General features: G+C 45.5%; 2 protein-coding genes across 2 annotated transcripts in view; both read left to right on the forward strand.

The window, feature by feature from the left end:
• Positions 1-486: 486 nt before the first annotated feature.
• On the forward strand, positions 487-10,927 carry LOC133379023 (zinc finger protein 141-like). Its single transcript, XM_061613634.1, has 5 exons — positions 487-544; positions 6,499-6,636; positions 7,716-7,860; positions 10,764-10,838; positions 10,923-10,927. The coding sequence occupies exons 2-5, from the start codon at positions 6,526-6,528 to the stop codon at positions 10,925-10,927; spliced, it is 336 nt and encodes a 111-aa protein (XP_061469618.1). The 5' UTR covers positions 487-544; positions 6,499-6,525.
• The window catches only part of LOC133381708 (zinc finger protein 208-like), a 28,225-nt gene continuing 14,179 nt past the window's right edge, over positions 3,746-17,791 (forward strand). The window contains exons 1-2 of the mRNA XM_061621111.1: positions 3,746-3,795; positions 15,964-17,205. Of these exons, the coding sequence (XP_061477095.1) occupies positions 16,002-17,205 (1,204 nt within the window). The 5' untranslated portion in view covers positions 3,746-3,795; positions 15,964-16,001. The remainder of the gene's footprint in view (positions 3,796-15,963; positions 17,206-17,791) is intronic.

Genomic DNA, 17,791 nt, shown 5'->3' on the forward strand with positions numbered 1-17,791 from the left:
GTTCATTCCGTTCCGGAGGGCATTTTGGTTGTTAAAGGGTTGATAAAAATGCTATCGGAATGGTTTTTGTTCCTAAACGTTGTTCTCGTGTGTCTCTAACACATCCTGGTGTTTTGGACATCAATTTCTTTTCTAAAGAGCCCATTCTGGCGTGTTCCATTCCAGCTTTTACACCGTCCCTCCTGAACACTTTACTTATTACACACAAATGTGTATATTGTATATATCACACAGCACACACGCACACACCTATCTTGCCACTGCTTCTGCTGGAGGCAAGAGAGGAAGATGAGGTGCAATATTGGGACAGAAGGGAGGGAGGAAACTGTTGGCAGTGGGGGGGCAGAAGCAGCTTTTGCCACTTAGTCCTCCGATCGGTTAAGGAAAGGAGTTCTGGTTCCTAGAGAGGCAGGAAGTCTTAATCACATGGAGGGGGGGAGAGCATATTGAAGGGGAAGTAGGAGGGCTGTCTTCATTGGTATTCAAGGTAAAGAAAGTATTAGGCCCAGAGAGGAGGAAGCGGGAGCGTGCAGAGGGCAAAGAGGTGCAAGGGGGGGATTTGGTATTTTTGTTGGGGGGTGAGGGAAAAGGAGGAAAGAGCCCCACACCCCCCTTTCTTCAGAGGGACCCCTGCTGCCTGCAATCCATTTGCAGAGGGGGGTCCGAAGTGCCGCGGGGTTGGCCTTTCGAGGCCCTCTTGGAAGCCATCGCCCAGGCAAAGGGATGCAGCTGTTGGGGGTTGATGTCCTGTGTTGGTTTTGAGGGCCACAGCTGGGGGAGGGGAGCTGCCTTTGCAATTCCTGGGCCTGACAGGGGACTGGTGGGGGAAGGGGAGAGAGAAGGAAGGTTTGCTTTTTGGGAGGGGGAGGGGATGATGGAAGAGCCCCCCCCTTCCCTCTGGGAACCCATAGAAAGTGTGTGGAGGCGGCCTGATCCATGCAGTCCAGAGGCAAAGTGCGGCCAAAACTGTTTCCACTGAAGCTGCCCCCCAACCCTTTTGCAGGTCAGCCCATTCCCCCCAAGGATGGAACACAGCTGAGGCAATGGGGGGAACGGGGGACCTCTTGATGCAGCCTTGTTGGGGGGGAGGGGAAAATGCTGTGCTGCTTTTCTGCCCCACAGCTGGAGGGAGAGCCCCTTTTGGATTTCCTCCACTGGAAGAGGGGCTGGTCAGTTTCCCTCCTGTCAGGCAAGAAAGATGGAGGGATGGAGCGAGGAATCTGAACCTGACCAGGCTCTGAATGGGCTTCTAGAAGCTTTCATGGCAGAGGATGGAGGAAATGGGTGAATAAATGTCCCCTCCTCAGCTGGGCTCCAGGGGAAGAGGCTTCTCCAGACATCCCCTTGGGAGTGTGTTGGAGGGGAACATCGAAGCCCCCTTGGGGTGGATCTCAGCTTCTCTTGCAGGATTGGCCCATCTGTGGGGGTGCTGGCAGCCAGCGTCCCCCCTGTCCAAAGCACAATAGCTGGGCAGTGGTCGCAAGAGCCCTGTAAGGCGGTCTCGGATGAGAGCCTGTGGCTAATGTAGTGGTTAGGGAATATTTTTCAACCCGAGGGCCACATTTACGCACAAGCAGCAGTCCAAGGGCCAATTTACTGTCAAATGCCAGAGTGGGTAGAGCTATGGATGTATCACTGACATTTGTATAGTAGAGTCTCTTGTAGCCAGGAACAAGTCAGACATTTCTTCAGCGCAATTAATTAATTATTAGATTTATATCCTGCCCTTCCTCCCAGTAGGAGCCCAGGACAGCAATACAGAGCTCTCTAAGGAGCGGGGTCAGAGCACGGGGGGGAAATTCTTTCCCTCCCAAATGTTCCACTTTTGTTATGGGCCTTCACATCTCTACAGTAGTGTAGTGGCAAATTCAGAAGTGCAGGGTCCCTTCATGACAGCCATGCCCCCTCCCATCCTGTTCCTGCTGGGTTGAGAATGAGATGCATGTTAATGCCTTCTCCCACAGCTAGGAGCCAAAAAACATGGAAGGGCAAAGTGTTGCCTCCTGAGAAGAGTCTCAGTGGCTGACTTCACCTCCTTTCACTCTGATTCACTCTAATTATCAGGAAAGAACCAGGAAGCATGTTAGAAGACTCTTCTCAGTGGCTAATACACTCTCCTTTCTTGCTGATTGGCTCATAGGTTGCTGGAGACATGGGGACTCTGCTGAGAGCCTGCTCCCAAAAAAGTAAGGGGTCTAAGACCTCCCCCCCCACATCTATGCAGGTCTCTGGGTCTACTTTTTTTCAGCCCAGCCCACCTCACTGGATTGTTGTGAGGATAAACTTTTATGTGCCACTCTAGATTTCAGACATCCACTCTGTGTGGGACCTTCCACATCTGTGGAAGTGTGTGTGTCTATTGTATTGGAATCATAGTTTAATGCTGAACTATGTCCACAGAGACCCAGGTTCATATCCCTGCTCAGGAGTGAAATTCAGGTAGTGTCCTGGGCCTAGTGACAGTGTTGTTGTGAACACAAAAGGAGGGGGACAAATTATGTTTCCCACGGTGAGCTCATTAGAGGAAAGCCTGCATAGAAATATAAAAATATATTGAAATGTTTGGATAAACCTATAATAAGCAAATCAACTTATTACCCCAGTTGCTCAACCCTGTGTGGTGAGTTTGCTGTTAAGCTTTCCACCTCGTGCATCACCTCTCCAACTTGGAGTAGTGTTCTGTAACTTGGTGCCCTCCAGGTATGGTTGGACCAACTCCCATCAGCCCTGGACAACATGGCAAAACGCCAGGGATGATGGGAGTTGTAGTCCAGAAATGTCTAAAGGTTAACTCAGATTATACAAGTGGATGGTACCAAATAACGTGTCCTGCTGATCTTGAAATGGGTGTATTGCAAGTAGTTCTTCATACTCTTTTCATTGCCCAGTGAGCTGAACCAGACTGAATGCATCTCACTTTTCCTCTCCCCATATTTCTGATGGAAAGACTGGAGGTGTTTTGCATCCCCAGGAAGCTCCAAGATAAGAACATAAGAACATAAGAAGAGCCTGCTGGATCAGGCCAGTGGCCCATCTAGTCCAGCATCCTGTTCTCACAGTGGCCAACCAGGTGCCTGGGGGAAGCCCGCAAGCAGGACCCGAGTGCAAGAACACTCTCCCCTCCTGAGGCTTCCGGCAACTGGTTTTCAGAAGCATGCTGCCTCTGACTAGGGTGGCAGAGCACAGCCATCATGGCTAGTAGCCATTGATAGCCCTGTCCTCCATGAATTTGTCTAATCTTCTTTTAAAGCCGTCCAAGCTGGTGGCCATTACTGCATCTTGTGGGAGCAAATTCCATAGTTTAACTATGCGTTGAGTAAAGAAGTACTTCCTTTTGTCTGTCCTGAATCTTCCAACATTCAGCTTCTTTGAATGTCCACGAGTTCTAGTATTATGAGAGAGGGAGAAGAACTTTTCTCTATCCACTTTCTCAATGCCATGCATCATTTTATACACTTCTATCATGTCTCCTCTGACCCGCCTTTTCTCTAAACTAAAAAGCCCCAAATGCTGCAACCTTTCCTCGTAAGGGAGTTGCTCCATCCCCTTGATCATTCTGGTTGCCCTCTTCTGAACCTTTTCCAACTCTATAATATCCTTTTTGAGATGAGGCGACCAGAACTGTACACAGTATTCCAAATGCGTCCGCACCATAGATTTATACAACGGCATTATGATATCGGCTGTTTTATTTTCAATACCTTTCCTAATTATTGCTAGCATGGAATTTGCCTTTTTCACAGCTGCCGCACACTGGGTCGACATTTTCATCGTGCTGTCCACTACAACCCCAAGGTCTCTCTCCTGGTCGGTCACCGCCAGTTCAGACCCCATGAGCGTATATGTGAAATTCAGATTTTTTGCTCCAATATGCATAAGTTTACACTTATTTATATTGAATTGCATTTGCCATTTTTCTGCCCATTCACTCAGTTTGGAGAGGTCTTTTTGGAGCTCTTCGCAATCCCTTTTTGTTTTAACAACCCTGAACAATTTAGTGTCATCAGCAAACTTGGCCACTTCACTGCTCACTCCTAATTCTAGGTCATTAATGAACAAGTTGAAAAGTACAGGTCCCAATACCGATCCTTGAGGGACCCCACTTTCTACAGCCCTCCATTGGGAGAACTGTCCTACTCTCTGCTTTCTGCTTCTTAACCAATTTCTTATCCGCAAGAGGACCTCTCCTCTTATTCCATGACTGCTAAGCTTCCTCAGAAGCCTTTGGTGAGGTACCTTGTCAAATGGTTTTTGAAAGTCTAAGTACACTATGTCCACTGGATCACCCCTATCTATATGCTTGTTGACACTCTCAAAGAATTCTAATAGGTTACTGAGACAGGACTTTCCCTTGCAGAAGCCATGCTGGCTCTGCTTCAGCAAGGCTTGTTCTTCTATGTGCTTAGTTAATCTAGCTTTAATTCTACCAGTTTTCCAGGGACAGAAGTTAAGCTAACTGGCCTGTAATTTCCGGGATCCCCTCTGGATCCCTTTTTGAAGATTGGCGTTACATTTGCCACTTTCCAGTCCTCAGGCACGGAGGAGGACCCAAGGGACAAGTTACATATTTTAGTTAGCAGATCAGCAATTTCACATTTGAGTTCTTTGAGAACTCTCGGGTGGATGCCATCCGGGCCCGGTGATTTGTCAGTTTTTATATTGTCCATTAAGCTTAGAACTTCCTCTCTCGTTACCACTATTTGTCTCAGTTCCTCAGAATCCCTTCCTGCAAATGTTAGTTCAGGTTCAGGGATCTGCCCTATATCTTCCACTGTGAAGACAGATGCAAAGAATTCATTTAGCTTCTCTGCAATCTCCTTATCGTTCTTTAGTACACCTTTGACTCCCTTATCATCCAAGGGTCCAATCGTCTCCCTAGATGGTCTCCTGCTTTGAATGTATTTATAGAATTTTTTGTTGTTGGTTTTTATGTTCTTAGCAATGTGCTGCTCAAATTCTTTTTTAGCATCCCTTATTGTCTTCTTGCATTTCTTTTGCCAGAGTTTGTGTTCTTTTTTATTTTCTTCATTTGGACAAGACTTCCATTTTTTGAAGGAAGACTTTTTGCCTGTAAGAGCTTATTTGACTTTGCTCGTTAACCATGCTGGCATCATCTTGGCCCTGGCGGTACCTTTTCTGATCTGCGGTATGCACTCCAGTTGAGCTTCTAATATAGTGTTTTTAAACAACTTCCAAGCATTTTCGAGTGATGTGACCCTCTGGACTTTGTTTTTCAGCTTTCTTTTTACCAATCCCCTCATTTTTGTGAAGTTTCCTCTTTTGAAGTCAAATGTGACCGTGTTGGATTTTCTTGGCAATTGGCCAGTTACATGTATGTTTAATTTAATAGCACTGTGGTCACTGCTCCCAATCGGTTCAACAACACTTACATCTTGCACCAGGTCCCGGTCCCCACTGAGGATTAAGTCCAGGGTTGCCGTCCCTCTGGTCGGTTCCATGACCAACTGGTCTAGGGAATAGTCATTTAGAATATCTAGAAACTTTGCTTCTTTGTCATGACTGGAACACATATGCAGCCAGTCTATGTCCGGGTAGTTGAAGTCACCCATTACTACCACATTTCCTAGTTTGGATGCTTCCTCAATTTCATATCTCATCTCAAGGTCTCCCTGAGCATTTTGATCAGGGGGACGATAGATCGTTCCCAGTATTAAGTCCCTCCTGGGGCATGTTATCACCACCCACAACGATTCTGTGGAGGAGTCTGCCTCTTTTGGGGTTTCGAGCTTGCTGGATTCAATGCCTTCTTTCACGTATAGAGCGACTCCGCCACCAATACGTCCTTCCCTGTCCTTCCGATATAGTTTATATCCAGGGATAACCGTATCCCACTGGTTTCCTCCATTCCACCAGGTCTCCGTTATGCTCACTATATCAATGCTCTCCTCTAAGACCAAGCACTCCAGTTCTCCCATCTTGGTTCGCAGGCTCCTAGCATTAGCGTACAGGCACTTGTAAGCAGGCCTGTGGTAATTTGACCAAATTCACCCCCAGTATTTCTTTACAATGTGTGCAAAACCTATTTTTTTGCCAACTGTCATGGAGATGACATGGAATTAATATCTGTGCAGATTAAATTTTTAATTATATCCCTGATGAAAAGGGCCCAATAATAAAGCCTGAAATGGTTCACAATGTGACGAAGAAACTCTGTGGGGCTCAGGAATTAAAGACTTTGCGGAAGCAGAAGGAGAGATGAGAGGTGAGAGGTCCGAGATGGGTGAAATTCCTGGGGGTAGCAAAGGACAGAAGAGGTGCCCAAGCATGGAGAAAAGTCTGGAAGAAACTGGAGAATGTTCTGAGAGATTTGGGGCCTTTAAGGCCTTTTGCAGATCAAGCATTGTGGGGGAAAACAACAGAGGAAAGGGATGTGCCATTTATTGATTTGGATTGAGCCTGCTTGTAACATTCAAACCTCTGGAACCCAAATTTGCATGAAGAGTGAAATCCCTCCCATCCTCCGTCTCTCCCCTGCAGGCCCTTGAGAGCTGCTCTCTACAAAACATGTATTGTGGCGAAAGGCGTGGGAGTCCCAGAGCCATGGCCTCAGAGGCACCGTCCGGATTGTCTCTTCTCTGGGATAGAGTGGAAAGAGCTGCCGGGCAGCCCAATCAGGTAAGGGGAGCATCATTGGGGGAGAGACCGAGGGGACAGCTGGGGTGGATCTCCCTGAGCGTAGTGGAGAGGGCTCTGGGAGAATACTACCTCTGAGGCTGCATAAGGAGAGCCTGCCGGATCAGGCCAATAGCCCGTCTGTTCCAGCAGCCGGTTCTTGCAGTGGCCGACCAGATGCCTGTGGGAAGCCTGCAAGCAGGACCTGAACACATGAGCACTCGCCCCACTTGTGATTCGGTGACACATGTCTGGCAGAACTCTGGCAAAACTCCTAAAATACACTCTTGGAGAGGTGGGATCTTTTCTGAGAGTCAATCAAGCTCTGCCCTGCAATTGTGTCTAAGCAGTGTAAAATCCAGAAATACTCACCCCCACAAAAGCTAAATAAAAAGTAACTGTACTAAAGAAATGCAAAGAAAAAGAGAGTGGGACAGCTTCAAGAGAGTCACACGGCTTGGTACCAAAATACCTGATGGAACGCCTCTCCTGACACGAACCCACCCGTAAACTACGCTTAACATCTAAGGCCCTCTTCCGGGTGCCCACTCCGAGGGAAACTCGGAGTCTGGCAACAAGGGAGAGAGCCTTCTGAGTGGTGGCCCCCAAATTATGGAATAATTTCTGTGATGAGGTGCGCCTGGCGCCAACACTGTTATCTTTTCGGCACCAGGTCAAGACTTTCCTCTTCTCCCAGGCATTTTAGCATGTGCTTTTAAATTGCTTTTTAAAATGTATTTTTAGATTTCTATATTGCTTTTGTGGTAAACCACCCAGAGAGCTTCGGCTATGGGGTTGTATATAAATGCAATAAAATTAATTAATTAATTAATTAATCCCAGCGTGCCCCACTGGTCAGGCTATTAGTACGATATGAACCAAAGTGTAGCTGCTAAGTGTCCTGCTCTGTTGCCATTCCCAGCATACTGCCTCTGGCAGTGGAGGGAATGCATTGCCATTGTGGCTCATAGCCACTGATGTCCTGATCCTCCATGGATTTGTCCAATCTTCTTTGAAAGCTATTCAAGTTTTTGGCTGAGCAAATGGTACATGTTTGGAGAAATTGCCTCTTCTTTTTCCAGGATCTGTTGCCCTTCCAGGGTCTGGTGACCTTTGAGGAGGTGGCCGTGTATTTCACAGAGGAGGAATGGGCCCTGCTGGATCCCGACCAAAGAGCTCTGCACAGGGAAGTCATGGAGGAGAATTATGAGACGGTGGCCTCTCTCGGTAAGGGCACTTTTCCCCCTTGACTGATGAATGCTGAATTTATGAATTTAGTACCTGTGCTATTTAACCTTCCCCGGCAGGGGTGTTGTTAGAGAAATGGGTGGCTGAGCCCCAGATATTTGGGGAGGGACTGCAGCTCAGAGGGGGAACACCTGCTTTGCATGTAGAAGGTCCAAGGTTTAGTCCCTGGCAGCTGCAAGAGGGGTGAAAGGATCCTGTAGGAGTTGCTGGAAAAGAGGTGCTTTCTCTGCCTGAGATCCTGGAGATCCATTGCTAGTTCTAGTAGCCAAGGCTGGGCTAGATGGACAAATTCTCTGATCTGGTGTAATGCAACTTCCTCTGTTCTTGGGGCTTTTTGATCATTAAATGTGAGGAAGGAGCTCCAAAACCCCAGCAGAGCATCTTTTCCTGCATCCCCAGCAGGTAATTGACATTCTGTGACTTATACTCTAAACTCCCAGTGGGAAAAGATGCTCCTGGGAGCATCCAGTGCCTCCTCCCTTCCTCTGCCCAAAGGTCAGCTTTTGTCTTTGAAGCAGGAAGAAGCGGCAGTTTGGAGAAGAGGAAGCGGAGGTGGAGGCTACAGTTTGTAGGGAATGACCTCCAGAAGACAGGACAGAGAGCAAGATTTAGCTTTGCCAGCCCTGGTGGGAAGTCTGGAAACAGAAATGGAGCACAGAGACTCTTTGACTCAGGCAGGGACACAGCGAAGACAGGAGGCAAGAGGGACCCCGAGAAAGGCTCCTTGGCAGCTAGAACAAGGGCCGTTCCCTCAGCTAGCAGAGATCCCGGGAAAGCAGGAATTGCAGCAGCGCCCTTGAAAGGGGACGTTTGCTCCGGCAGGAAAGGGTCCAGAGAAGGCAAGAACCTGCGGTGATGAATGAAAAGCAGGGGAGGGTGATGGAGTCAGACCCCAGTTGACATCTGGGGCTAAGAGAGATTTCAAGCAGCAAAAGGAACCGCACAAACTGGAACCCAGAGTGGGACCAATTTTACTCCTTAGGCTACTTTTTCCCATCAGGCCTTTTTGTTTCTGTTGCAAAGTGACCCATATAGAAGCCATTTTTAAAGCTCATATTATCAATATTGAGCTGGAGGGTCTCCGAGGCTCATAAAGTAGTAGCCAGCCAACAACACCCTCACCTGTATGAATCTCCCGTGCTTTAAGATCAACAGATGAGGCCTTCCAGGTGGTCCCTACACAGGATGAGGTACATGGTGATTTTTCAGTAAAGGCTCCTCGACATGGAACATTCTCCCTACGTTGGGCCTCGTCTCTTTATATTTCCATGCCGTCGGTGAAGACATCTTTTTGGGAAGGTGTTCGGAGGAAGACAGACCCGAAATTCCTGCTGGTTTTAATAGTTGTCATTCAGTGTTTTATTGTGTGTTTGGATAGACTGTGGGAGTTTTTTGGGATGTTTATATATTCTTATCTACTTCTTCTTTATTATAAACTGTCCTGTCCAAAAAGGTGACATATACTTCACCTACATGACAATGAATAAGTAAATATCCACTAATAGCAGAGCTGTAAAAAAATGGAAGAAAATAACGACCTGATAACAGAAACCAGCAATGCGCAATATTGCACCTCATCTTCCTCTCTTCCCTCCTGCAGTAGCAGAAGCAAGACAGGCGTGTCCGTGTGTGATATACATAATAGTTTTTGCCGGCAGTTAGGTGTGACCAGGTGAACCAAGTGGCCAGAGATCCCAGCCAAGAATCTTTTTAGGTCTAGGAATATCTAATGGCCGATCAAGAAAGGAAATCTTTATCAGTGTCTATGTATAATTAACACGTCTAATTTACTGTACTTTGTGGACATAGCCACATATCAGAACATAGGTCTTACACAGCACATACAAAGGGGATGTACGCTAACGTGTTGCATTTCAAAGGACAGCATAGGTCACATTGATTTCCATCTGAAAAGGAGTGATCTCACCTTTGCTGCGTGTGGACCTTAACACTCAGAGCAGGTGGTTCTTTCTTCGACCAGTGTCACGGACAACTGGTAAAAATCCCCAAGGCTGTCTGTCTTTTATAGCTCTAGTTTGTATCTATCTAAACCAGGGTTTCCCGACCTTTGAGCCACAGATGTTGTGGGACTACAACTCCCATCAGCCCCATCCAGCATGGCCAATGGTCAGGAATTATGGGAACTGTAGTCCAGCAACATCTGTGGACCAAAGGTTGGGAAACCCTGATCTAGACTCTGTCAGTTCATGCTCATATTACTACTATACTCTTGTTTCCATCATTTGAACTCTCATCCTAACCTGCATCTTGATGCTGATGTTGTATTCTAATAAGTTCTCCTGACTCACCCCTGTACAGCTTCAGCCATATATAGACATGATCATTGGCTGAATGCCCGGACTCCTTATAAAATGTTGATACTTTACGGGAAAGAATTTATTTTGGAACTACTGTAAACAAAACTCAAAGGAAAAAAGACACTTTAACTGGCAGCTTGTCTTTTTACTCATGTTTTGGCTTGTATTGTTTGCGCTACTTTTCCACACATAATTCTATGTAAATCAATTATAAAGAATTGGAGATGGCCAATTTCTATAAATACAGGTGGCCTGTGACACAGTGAATTGCATCCACTGTTGCTGACTTTACTAGGTTCTGCCCTAGTAGTTTGCAGCCTACTAAGAAGCTGGCTTTACTAGGTTCACCCCCAACAGGCATTTCAAGATGAGCTTCATGCCCAGTGGACGCATGTTCACAAGTGCCAGACTGACCCTACTTGGTCCACACAACTCTGTTCTATTCACCGAGAGCAGGACTTACCAGATCAAAATTATACCTTTTCTTATCTATAAAAATCTCTGTTTGTAAGGGCTGAATATTTTCTGGTCAAAAGTAACTAGTCTTGTCTATTTCCTTCAAAGAGTCGGACCTCCATTCGTGTTGGGAAGAAAGAAAAGATCCCTTTATCCAGTATCCCAAAGATGCGACATCAACAGGTAGATGTTCAGCTGCGTTGAGGCCCCATTTTGGTTTGGAAATTGTAGGATTTTTCAGTTCCTGTGTAATATGATTCGTTGCAGATTAATTGACTCATCAGGGTGTGAGTTCTCCTGGAGAACATCTTAGATGTCTTTAAGAAGAGCCTGCTGGATCAGGCCAATGGCAGCATGCCTATAGGAAGCAAGCAAGCAGGACCTGAGTGCAACCCTTGCCCCGTTGGGAGCACAGTGACTGTCTTAAAGCTGCAAAGTGCTCTCTGAAGTACCCTTCCCCCTCCTTTCATTGAGCAGGGGGGGAGGGAAAAAAGGTGCCTTTCGGATGGGCTGCCTGCCAGAGAAGTCCCATGCACAGCCGATCTTTCTAAAAAGCAGTGGCTTCCGAAAGTGAACAGGCACCCACAGCCAAGCTGAGCCCTTGGCTCGCCACCCCACACTGCTTCTTTCAACTTCAGGAGCTGAATGGGGCTGCTTCACAGAGCAGTGCTGGGAGGGAGAAGTGATTTCCATTCATTGGAAACAGCTTCCCCTTCCTTGAGCAAAGCCCCCTCTAACCGCTGATCAGCTGACTGGCAGGTGCAAGTGCGCCCCAGTCCAGCAAAGGAGCAATTGGCAGCCCATTTCAAGGTCCTGGTGGTTCTTTTGAAGCCTCACCTTTATCTGCCGCACATCTGATGTCAGATCGGAGGGTGGTGCCTTTATGTCCTCCCTGTAGACTTCCCATTCGCATCTGATCAGGCACTGTGAGGATGCTGGACTAGATAGGCCTGTGGTCTGATTCCACAGGGCTGTTCTGAGGAAGAGCCGCTAGGTTGAAGTTCCTTTTCTACCTGCTGAGGAATCCCCCAAATTAAGATGGCTGGATTGGTTTCCACAGAGCCCCTGAGTTGAGATTTATGTACACCTCCAGGCAACTGGTCAGGAGGATAACTTGGGTCCCTGTACTAATCAGTTCCCGATCTAAAATCTTTGTTTGCTTTGGGGAGGAGAGGATAATTTGGGAATGTCAAAACTAGGCTTCACCTCTTGGCTGGAAGAGCATGATCCAGTTGTATGTGGCTCTGATGAAAGGGAGAGATCAGTAGGTATGGACTTGAAAGATGACTCAGGGAAGCTGTAGAAGGATTTCACAACACTGAATCTTGGTGGTCTCCAGGAACCCAGAGGGAGTACCCCAACACCTCAAATACCCCACGCTTCCCCCACATAGGTGTAGGGTTGGCAATAGCGTGTGCTATGTGTCTTTGAAGCACTCTCTATTTTCAGCAGTAATCAAAAGTGTGACATCAAATATAAATGCTTTATTAAAAGAGGAAAGAGGAAAATTACAAGCATGCACACTTGCTCTCAGATCAGCAAAGCTTCTCCAATGGATCCTTAGCAGCAATGAAGTAGCTTGTAGGCATGAAAGATCTTCCTTACTCTGCCTGCTGAGGAACTCAGCAGAGGGGCACCCCCATGCTCCAAAAGCAATGCCCAGGCTGCTGGGACTAAGTGCTAGCTCAGAGAACATAGGATCCGCCTCTGGATGGTCAGGGAGTGATGACGTGTTCTTTATATACCCTCACGGATGTTCCCCCCTCCTACTTAAAGATGTTTTAATGTCAAATCTCTGAAATTAGTTGGTCACTAGCCTTCCACATCTCCTTCTTTCCTGGAAAGTGTCTGCCCTGACTACATAAGTTGTTTTCAAAGTGCACACTTGTTCGACTTTTTGAAATTAAACTTTGTGGTTTCTGTCTCCTTTTGGTTTTGCTATTTGTGACCTTCGGGACTTTCTAAACCTCAAATATCAATCATTGGTGACCCAAAGTGACCTGCTCTTTTAAAGCTTTTCCCTAACAAATACTGATGCCATTTTATGATTAATTGAAACCTATAGAAACCCTAAAGTTATAATCTCTGTTTAATCAGTACCACTCTATTGGCATTATATTAGCATTTAAAGCATCTTCCTTTCTTGCACGTGCGTCCCAGGTTACCTTCCTCAGTTTATCCAGGATGTCTCCCTTTCATCTCTGAAATTAGTTGGTCACTAGCCTTCCACATCACCTTCTTTCCAGGTTACCTTCCTCAGTTTAGCTTTCTTGGAGCAAACCAGGATGTCTCCCTTTGCAATCCTCCAGCTTGCTACTGTGCTTTGCATAGAGACATTTAAAATTTCTTGTAACGAATTCACTCTTGCTTGCATTCATTTGTAAATTACTCCCTATATATGATGAAGCTTCATCTCCTTTGAAACTAGATTTTATAGAGTTTAAATCATTTGAACATTGACATGAAATCGAGCCTTCAGTGTCATCGGCCCAGTTCTCTGGAAAGCTCTGCCAACAGAGGTTCAGCAGGCGTCTTCTGTTTTAACTTCGAAGCGCCTGCTGAAAACCTTTCTGTGCCACCAGGCAGGCAATTAAGAGCATGCTCTTTTCACAACACTTGACCTTTGTTTGTATTGTATATTTGATGTTTTTAATTTATCGTGGTTGCCTTTTCTTAACGTGTTGTAAACTGCTTTGACGTTTCTAATGAAATAGCGGTATACAAAGAGCCTATAAATGAATAAATAGATGTGATATCTCTGGAATCAGAAAAACAGCTGGAGCTAAGTGATGCCTTCATGTGCTCCCTGTAGACTTCCCATCTGCATCCACTTTGGCACTGTGAGGATGCTGGAATAGATAGGCCTGTGGTCTGATCCAGCCAGGCTGTTCATATAAGGAGGGAGAATGGCATCCAGGTTGAAGTTTCCTTCCCATCTGCTGAGAAATCCCCCAAATTAAGATAGCTGGATTGGTTTCCACAGTGTCACTGAATTGAGATTTTTGAACAGTTTCTTGTCCACAAGAGACATTTGGATCTACATGTCCCTGTGCTATTCATCTCCAGGAGATCTAAGATCGTTCTTTGTTTTGGAGAGAGGAGAATAATTTCAGTTCAGAATTAATTAGCTTATCTGTATCTTTGAAAGAAATGTCAAACCTGGGCTTAGTCTCTTGGCTAGAAGAACAAGATCTAATTGTACAGGGCTTTGATGAAGGGGAGAGATCAGTCGGGCATTCCCCTTTCGGTTCAGAGCATCATTGCAAACTCGTGTAGTGTTGGTCTTTGGCCATCCCTGTCTTAGCTCAGCTAAGTTTAATCCCTTGAATCTTCAGGTGGAATTTAGAAGTGTCTTTATCTGAAAACCTGCAGCGCAGCTGCCAGCCAGTATTGACAGTACTGACCTCGAGGGACCAGGGTCTGATTCAGTATATCACAACTTCATTTGTTCCTATATTCCTGTCTGACCAGCTGTTTTGACTGCAGTCAAATTATTAAGAATCAAGGAGAAGTGAGCTGTGCCCAGTTTGTCCTGTTCTGCAGTCTTGCTGCCCTTCTCTTCCCCCACACCCCACTTTTCATTCCATACTATTTTAGAAATATATATCACAGTTGTATGGCAGTAGGAGGAAAATCCAGACAAATCTGGGCTTAATGACATCAAGTGTTATATGGACCTGAAAGGAATTTATGTTGCTGTGTGAGACTGTAGGATATTCAGGTAACCTTGCTTTCATCTGGCCATGCAAAGATAACGTAAAATCTTTATTACGGTCCAAGACCAGCGGTATAATTACGGATCCTCTGAATATCAGAGTGGAGATAGAATACAATACAGTATCATTGCAGTGAGAAAGCTAAAAAGCTAAAACCGGGTCCACATAGTAATCTAGCTAAAACCTTCATCTAATAGACATCGCATTAGGTCCCTCCTGTGAGCCATAGCAGCTGTGCAGAACGAGGCGACCTCAGACTGATCCGTGATTCTGAATCTGCCATTAAATATTGTAAAATCATAGCTTCTGGGCTCAGAGGAAGATTAGATAAAAGTGGGGAGATGAACTTAAGGCGGAGATCTGAATAAAAAGGGCAGCAAAGTAGTACAAGGTTCACTGTCTCCACCGCATCTGCTCCACAGGGGCAAGTTCGATCATAATTATCAACGCCCCTGTATCTACCATCCATAGTGCCGAGGGCAGAACATTGAATCGTGCCAGGGTAAAAGCTCTCCTGAGTTTTGGGGTAGATAAACTTGGAATGTAAGTGGCCAAGTTACAGGGATTTACATTAATACTGCATTGTGAATAAGCGGCAACTAGGCTCATGTTGTTCTGATACTCAACATCTTTGAGGTGTTGGATGATTGTTGTGTTAGCGGTCGTATGGCCTAGGGCACCAATCGCTGGGAGCGAAAAACCGAGAGTTCCGAGTTTGTGAACCATTACCCGTTGCCATTGAGATTGGAAGGAATCTTCCAAAGTTAATGGGGACAATCCAGTGGGTAAAAATAGCAGCTTCATCTAGTAGTTAAATTTTAATATCCAAGCGTGGGTCTCAATCAGAAGGGCACCTAATTCCAAGCATAAGGTCACACTGGGGACACATCTCAGAGCGCCCAAAACAGACCTCATGAATTTAGATTGTACCCTCTCCAACAATGCGTAATTGCCTGCACTACAAATTTGGGTCCCGTAAAGCAGTTGAGGAAGCACCTTGGCGTTGAATACCTGGACTGCTGCCGGAATGTACTGACCGCCCTTTGTATAAAAGAAGGTCAGTAAAGCTCTGGCTGATTTCTGTGCAGTCGCAGCAGACTGGACAAAATGCGCATTCCAAGAACCTAAGGGATGGAATGCAATGCCAAGGTAACTGAAGGCGTTGACTTGGTCAATAATATGGTTGTCAATTTGCCAGCGGTGTTTATGTCTACTTTTGGCAAAAACTAAAACCTTGCATTTCGCATAGTTAATTCTCAAAAGTTCATCCACACAAAAGGAGGCAAGTTCTCTTAAGAGATGACATAAGCCCACCTGCGTTTGGCATAACAGGGCAATGTCGTCGGCATATAGAAGGCAGGTTAAGTGTCTCCTTGCCAAGACAGGAGGGTGAGAGTTTACTGCCGACAGGCGTTTTGTCAGCGAGTTTATATAGATATTGAATAGGGAGGGAGGGCCATGCAAAGATAAAAGGGGGAGAATTATGGAGATGTAAAAATAGAGAAGCAGATAATTGGGCTTCATCTGTGATGAAATGCTTTGTTTTTGCCTTGAAATTCCAATGTGTTTTTTTCAACCCTCTTCCCCCTCAGCAGGTGACCGGCAGAATGAGAATTATAGAAAACCACAGATGGTGCCACTGGTAATAGCCAAGACTGAGAGTCAAAAAGAGATATTTGGAAATCACAGGGGACCAAAATCATCTGAAAGAAAGCAGCCAAAGAATGGGAGCAAGAAATCCTCTACTTGTCATAGTTTTCATCAAAGAACACACACCGGAGAAAAACCATTTAAATGCATGGAATTTGGAAAGAGCTTCAGTGTAAAAACTAGCCTTACTTCACATCACAGAACCCACACAGGGGAGAAACCATTTAAATGCAGGGAATGTGGAAAAAGCTTTACTCGGAACGATCATCTTACTTCACATAAAAGAACCCACACAGGAGAGAAACCTTTTAAATGCAGAGAGTGTGAAAAGAGCTTCAGTCTAAGCAGTAGCCTTAAATTACATCACCGAAAACACACAGGGGAGAAACCATTTAAATGCATGGTGTGTGGAAAGAGCTTCAGTCAGAGCAGTGACCTTACTTTGCATCAAAGAACCCACACAGGGGAGAAGCCATTTAAATGCAAAGAGTGTGGAAAGAGCTTCAGTCAGAGTGGTAACCTTACATTACATGAAAGAACACACACAGGGGAGAAACCATTTAAATGCATGGAGTGTGGACAGGGCTTTAGTCAGAGAAGTAAGCTTACTTCACATCAAAGAACCCACCCAGGGGAGAAGCCATTTAAATGTAAGGAGTGTGGAAAGAACTTCAGTCATGGCGGTCACCTTACATCGCATCAAAGAACCCATACAGGGGAGAAGCCATTTAAATGCAGTGAGTGTGGAAAGAGCTTCAGTGTAAGCAGTAGCCTTACTTCGCATCACAGAACCCACACAGTGGAGAAACCATTTAAATGCAGGGAATGTGGAAAAAGCTTTACTCAGAACAATCATCTTACTTCACATCAAAGAACCCACACAGGAGAGAAACCTTTTAAATGTATGGAGTGTGGAAAGAGCTTCAGTGTAAGCAATAAACTTATTTTACATCAGAGAACTCACACAGGGGAGAAGCCATTTAAATGCAAGCAGTGTGGAAAGAGCTTTAGACACAAGCGGTACCTTACAGTACATGAAAGAACCCACACTGGAGAAAAACCATTTAAATGCAGTGAGTGCGGAAAGAGCTTCAGTGTAAGCAGTAGCCTGAAATTACATCACCGAACACACACAGGGGAGAAACCATTTAAATGTATGGAGTGTGGAAAGAGCTTCAGTGTAAGCAATAATATGGTTGTCAATTTGCCAGCGGTGTTTATGTCTACTTTTGGCGAAAACTAAAACCTTGCATTTCGCATAGTTAATTCTCAAAAGTTCATCCACACAAAAGGAGGCAAGTTCTCTTAAGAGATGACATAAGCCCACCTGCGTTTGGCATAACAGGGCAATGTCGTCGGCATATAGAAGACAGGTTAAGTGTCTCCTTGCCAAGACAGGAGGGTGAGAGTTTACTGCCGACAGGCGTTTTGTCAGCGAGTTTATATAGATATTGAATAGGGAGGGAGGGCCATGCAAAGATAAAAGGGGGAGAATTATGGAGATGCAAAAATAGAGAAGCAGATAATTGGGCTTCATCTAGTGTAAGTCACTTTATTTGCTGTCAAAGACCCATAATACAAGGTAAAATACAAGAGAAAAAAATAAAATACATGGTTAAACTGTTTTGTACTATATACAGAAATCAGAGTGGAAATAATTCGCAGGCTAGACAGACTACAGCTTTGGAGTGGGCCAACGTGACATGAGATGGATTAAAGCCTGCCCGAGGGTTGGAATTGGGCATTGGACTGTTTGTTTTGGTTATTACT

Source organism: Rhineura floridana, chromosome 3, assembly GCF_030035675.1.
Source record: "Rhineura floridana isolate rRhiFlo1 chromosome 3, rRhiFlo1.hap2, whole genome shotgun sequence".
Taxonomy (NCBI): Eukaryota; Metazoa; Chordata; class Lepidosauria; order Squamata; family Rhineuridae; genus Rhineura; species Rhineura floridana.

Excerpts from the sequence above, each read along its gene's own strand:
- LOC133379023 (XM_061613634.1), top strand. The coding sequence starts at position 6,526 with ATGTATTGTGGCGAAAGGCGTGGGAGTCCCAGAGCCATGGCCTCAGAG. Across the intron at positions 6,637-7,715 it reads CTGCCGGGCAGCCCAATCAG|GATCTGTTGCCCTTCCAGGG; the intron begins GTAAGGGGAGCA and ends TTCTTTTTCCAG. Across the intron at positions 7,861-10,763 it reads TGAGACGGTGGCCTCTCTCG|AGTCGGACCTCCATTCGTGT; the intron begins GTAAGGGCACTT and ends TTTCCTTCAAAG.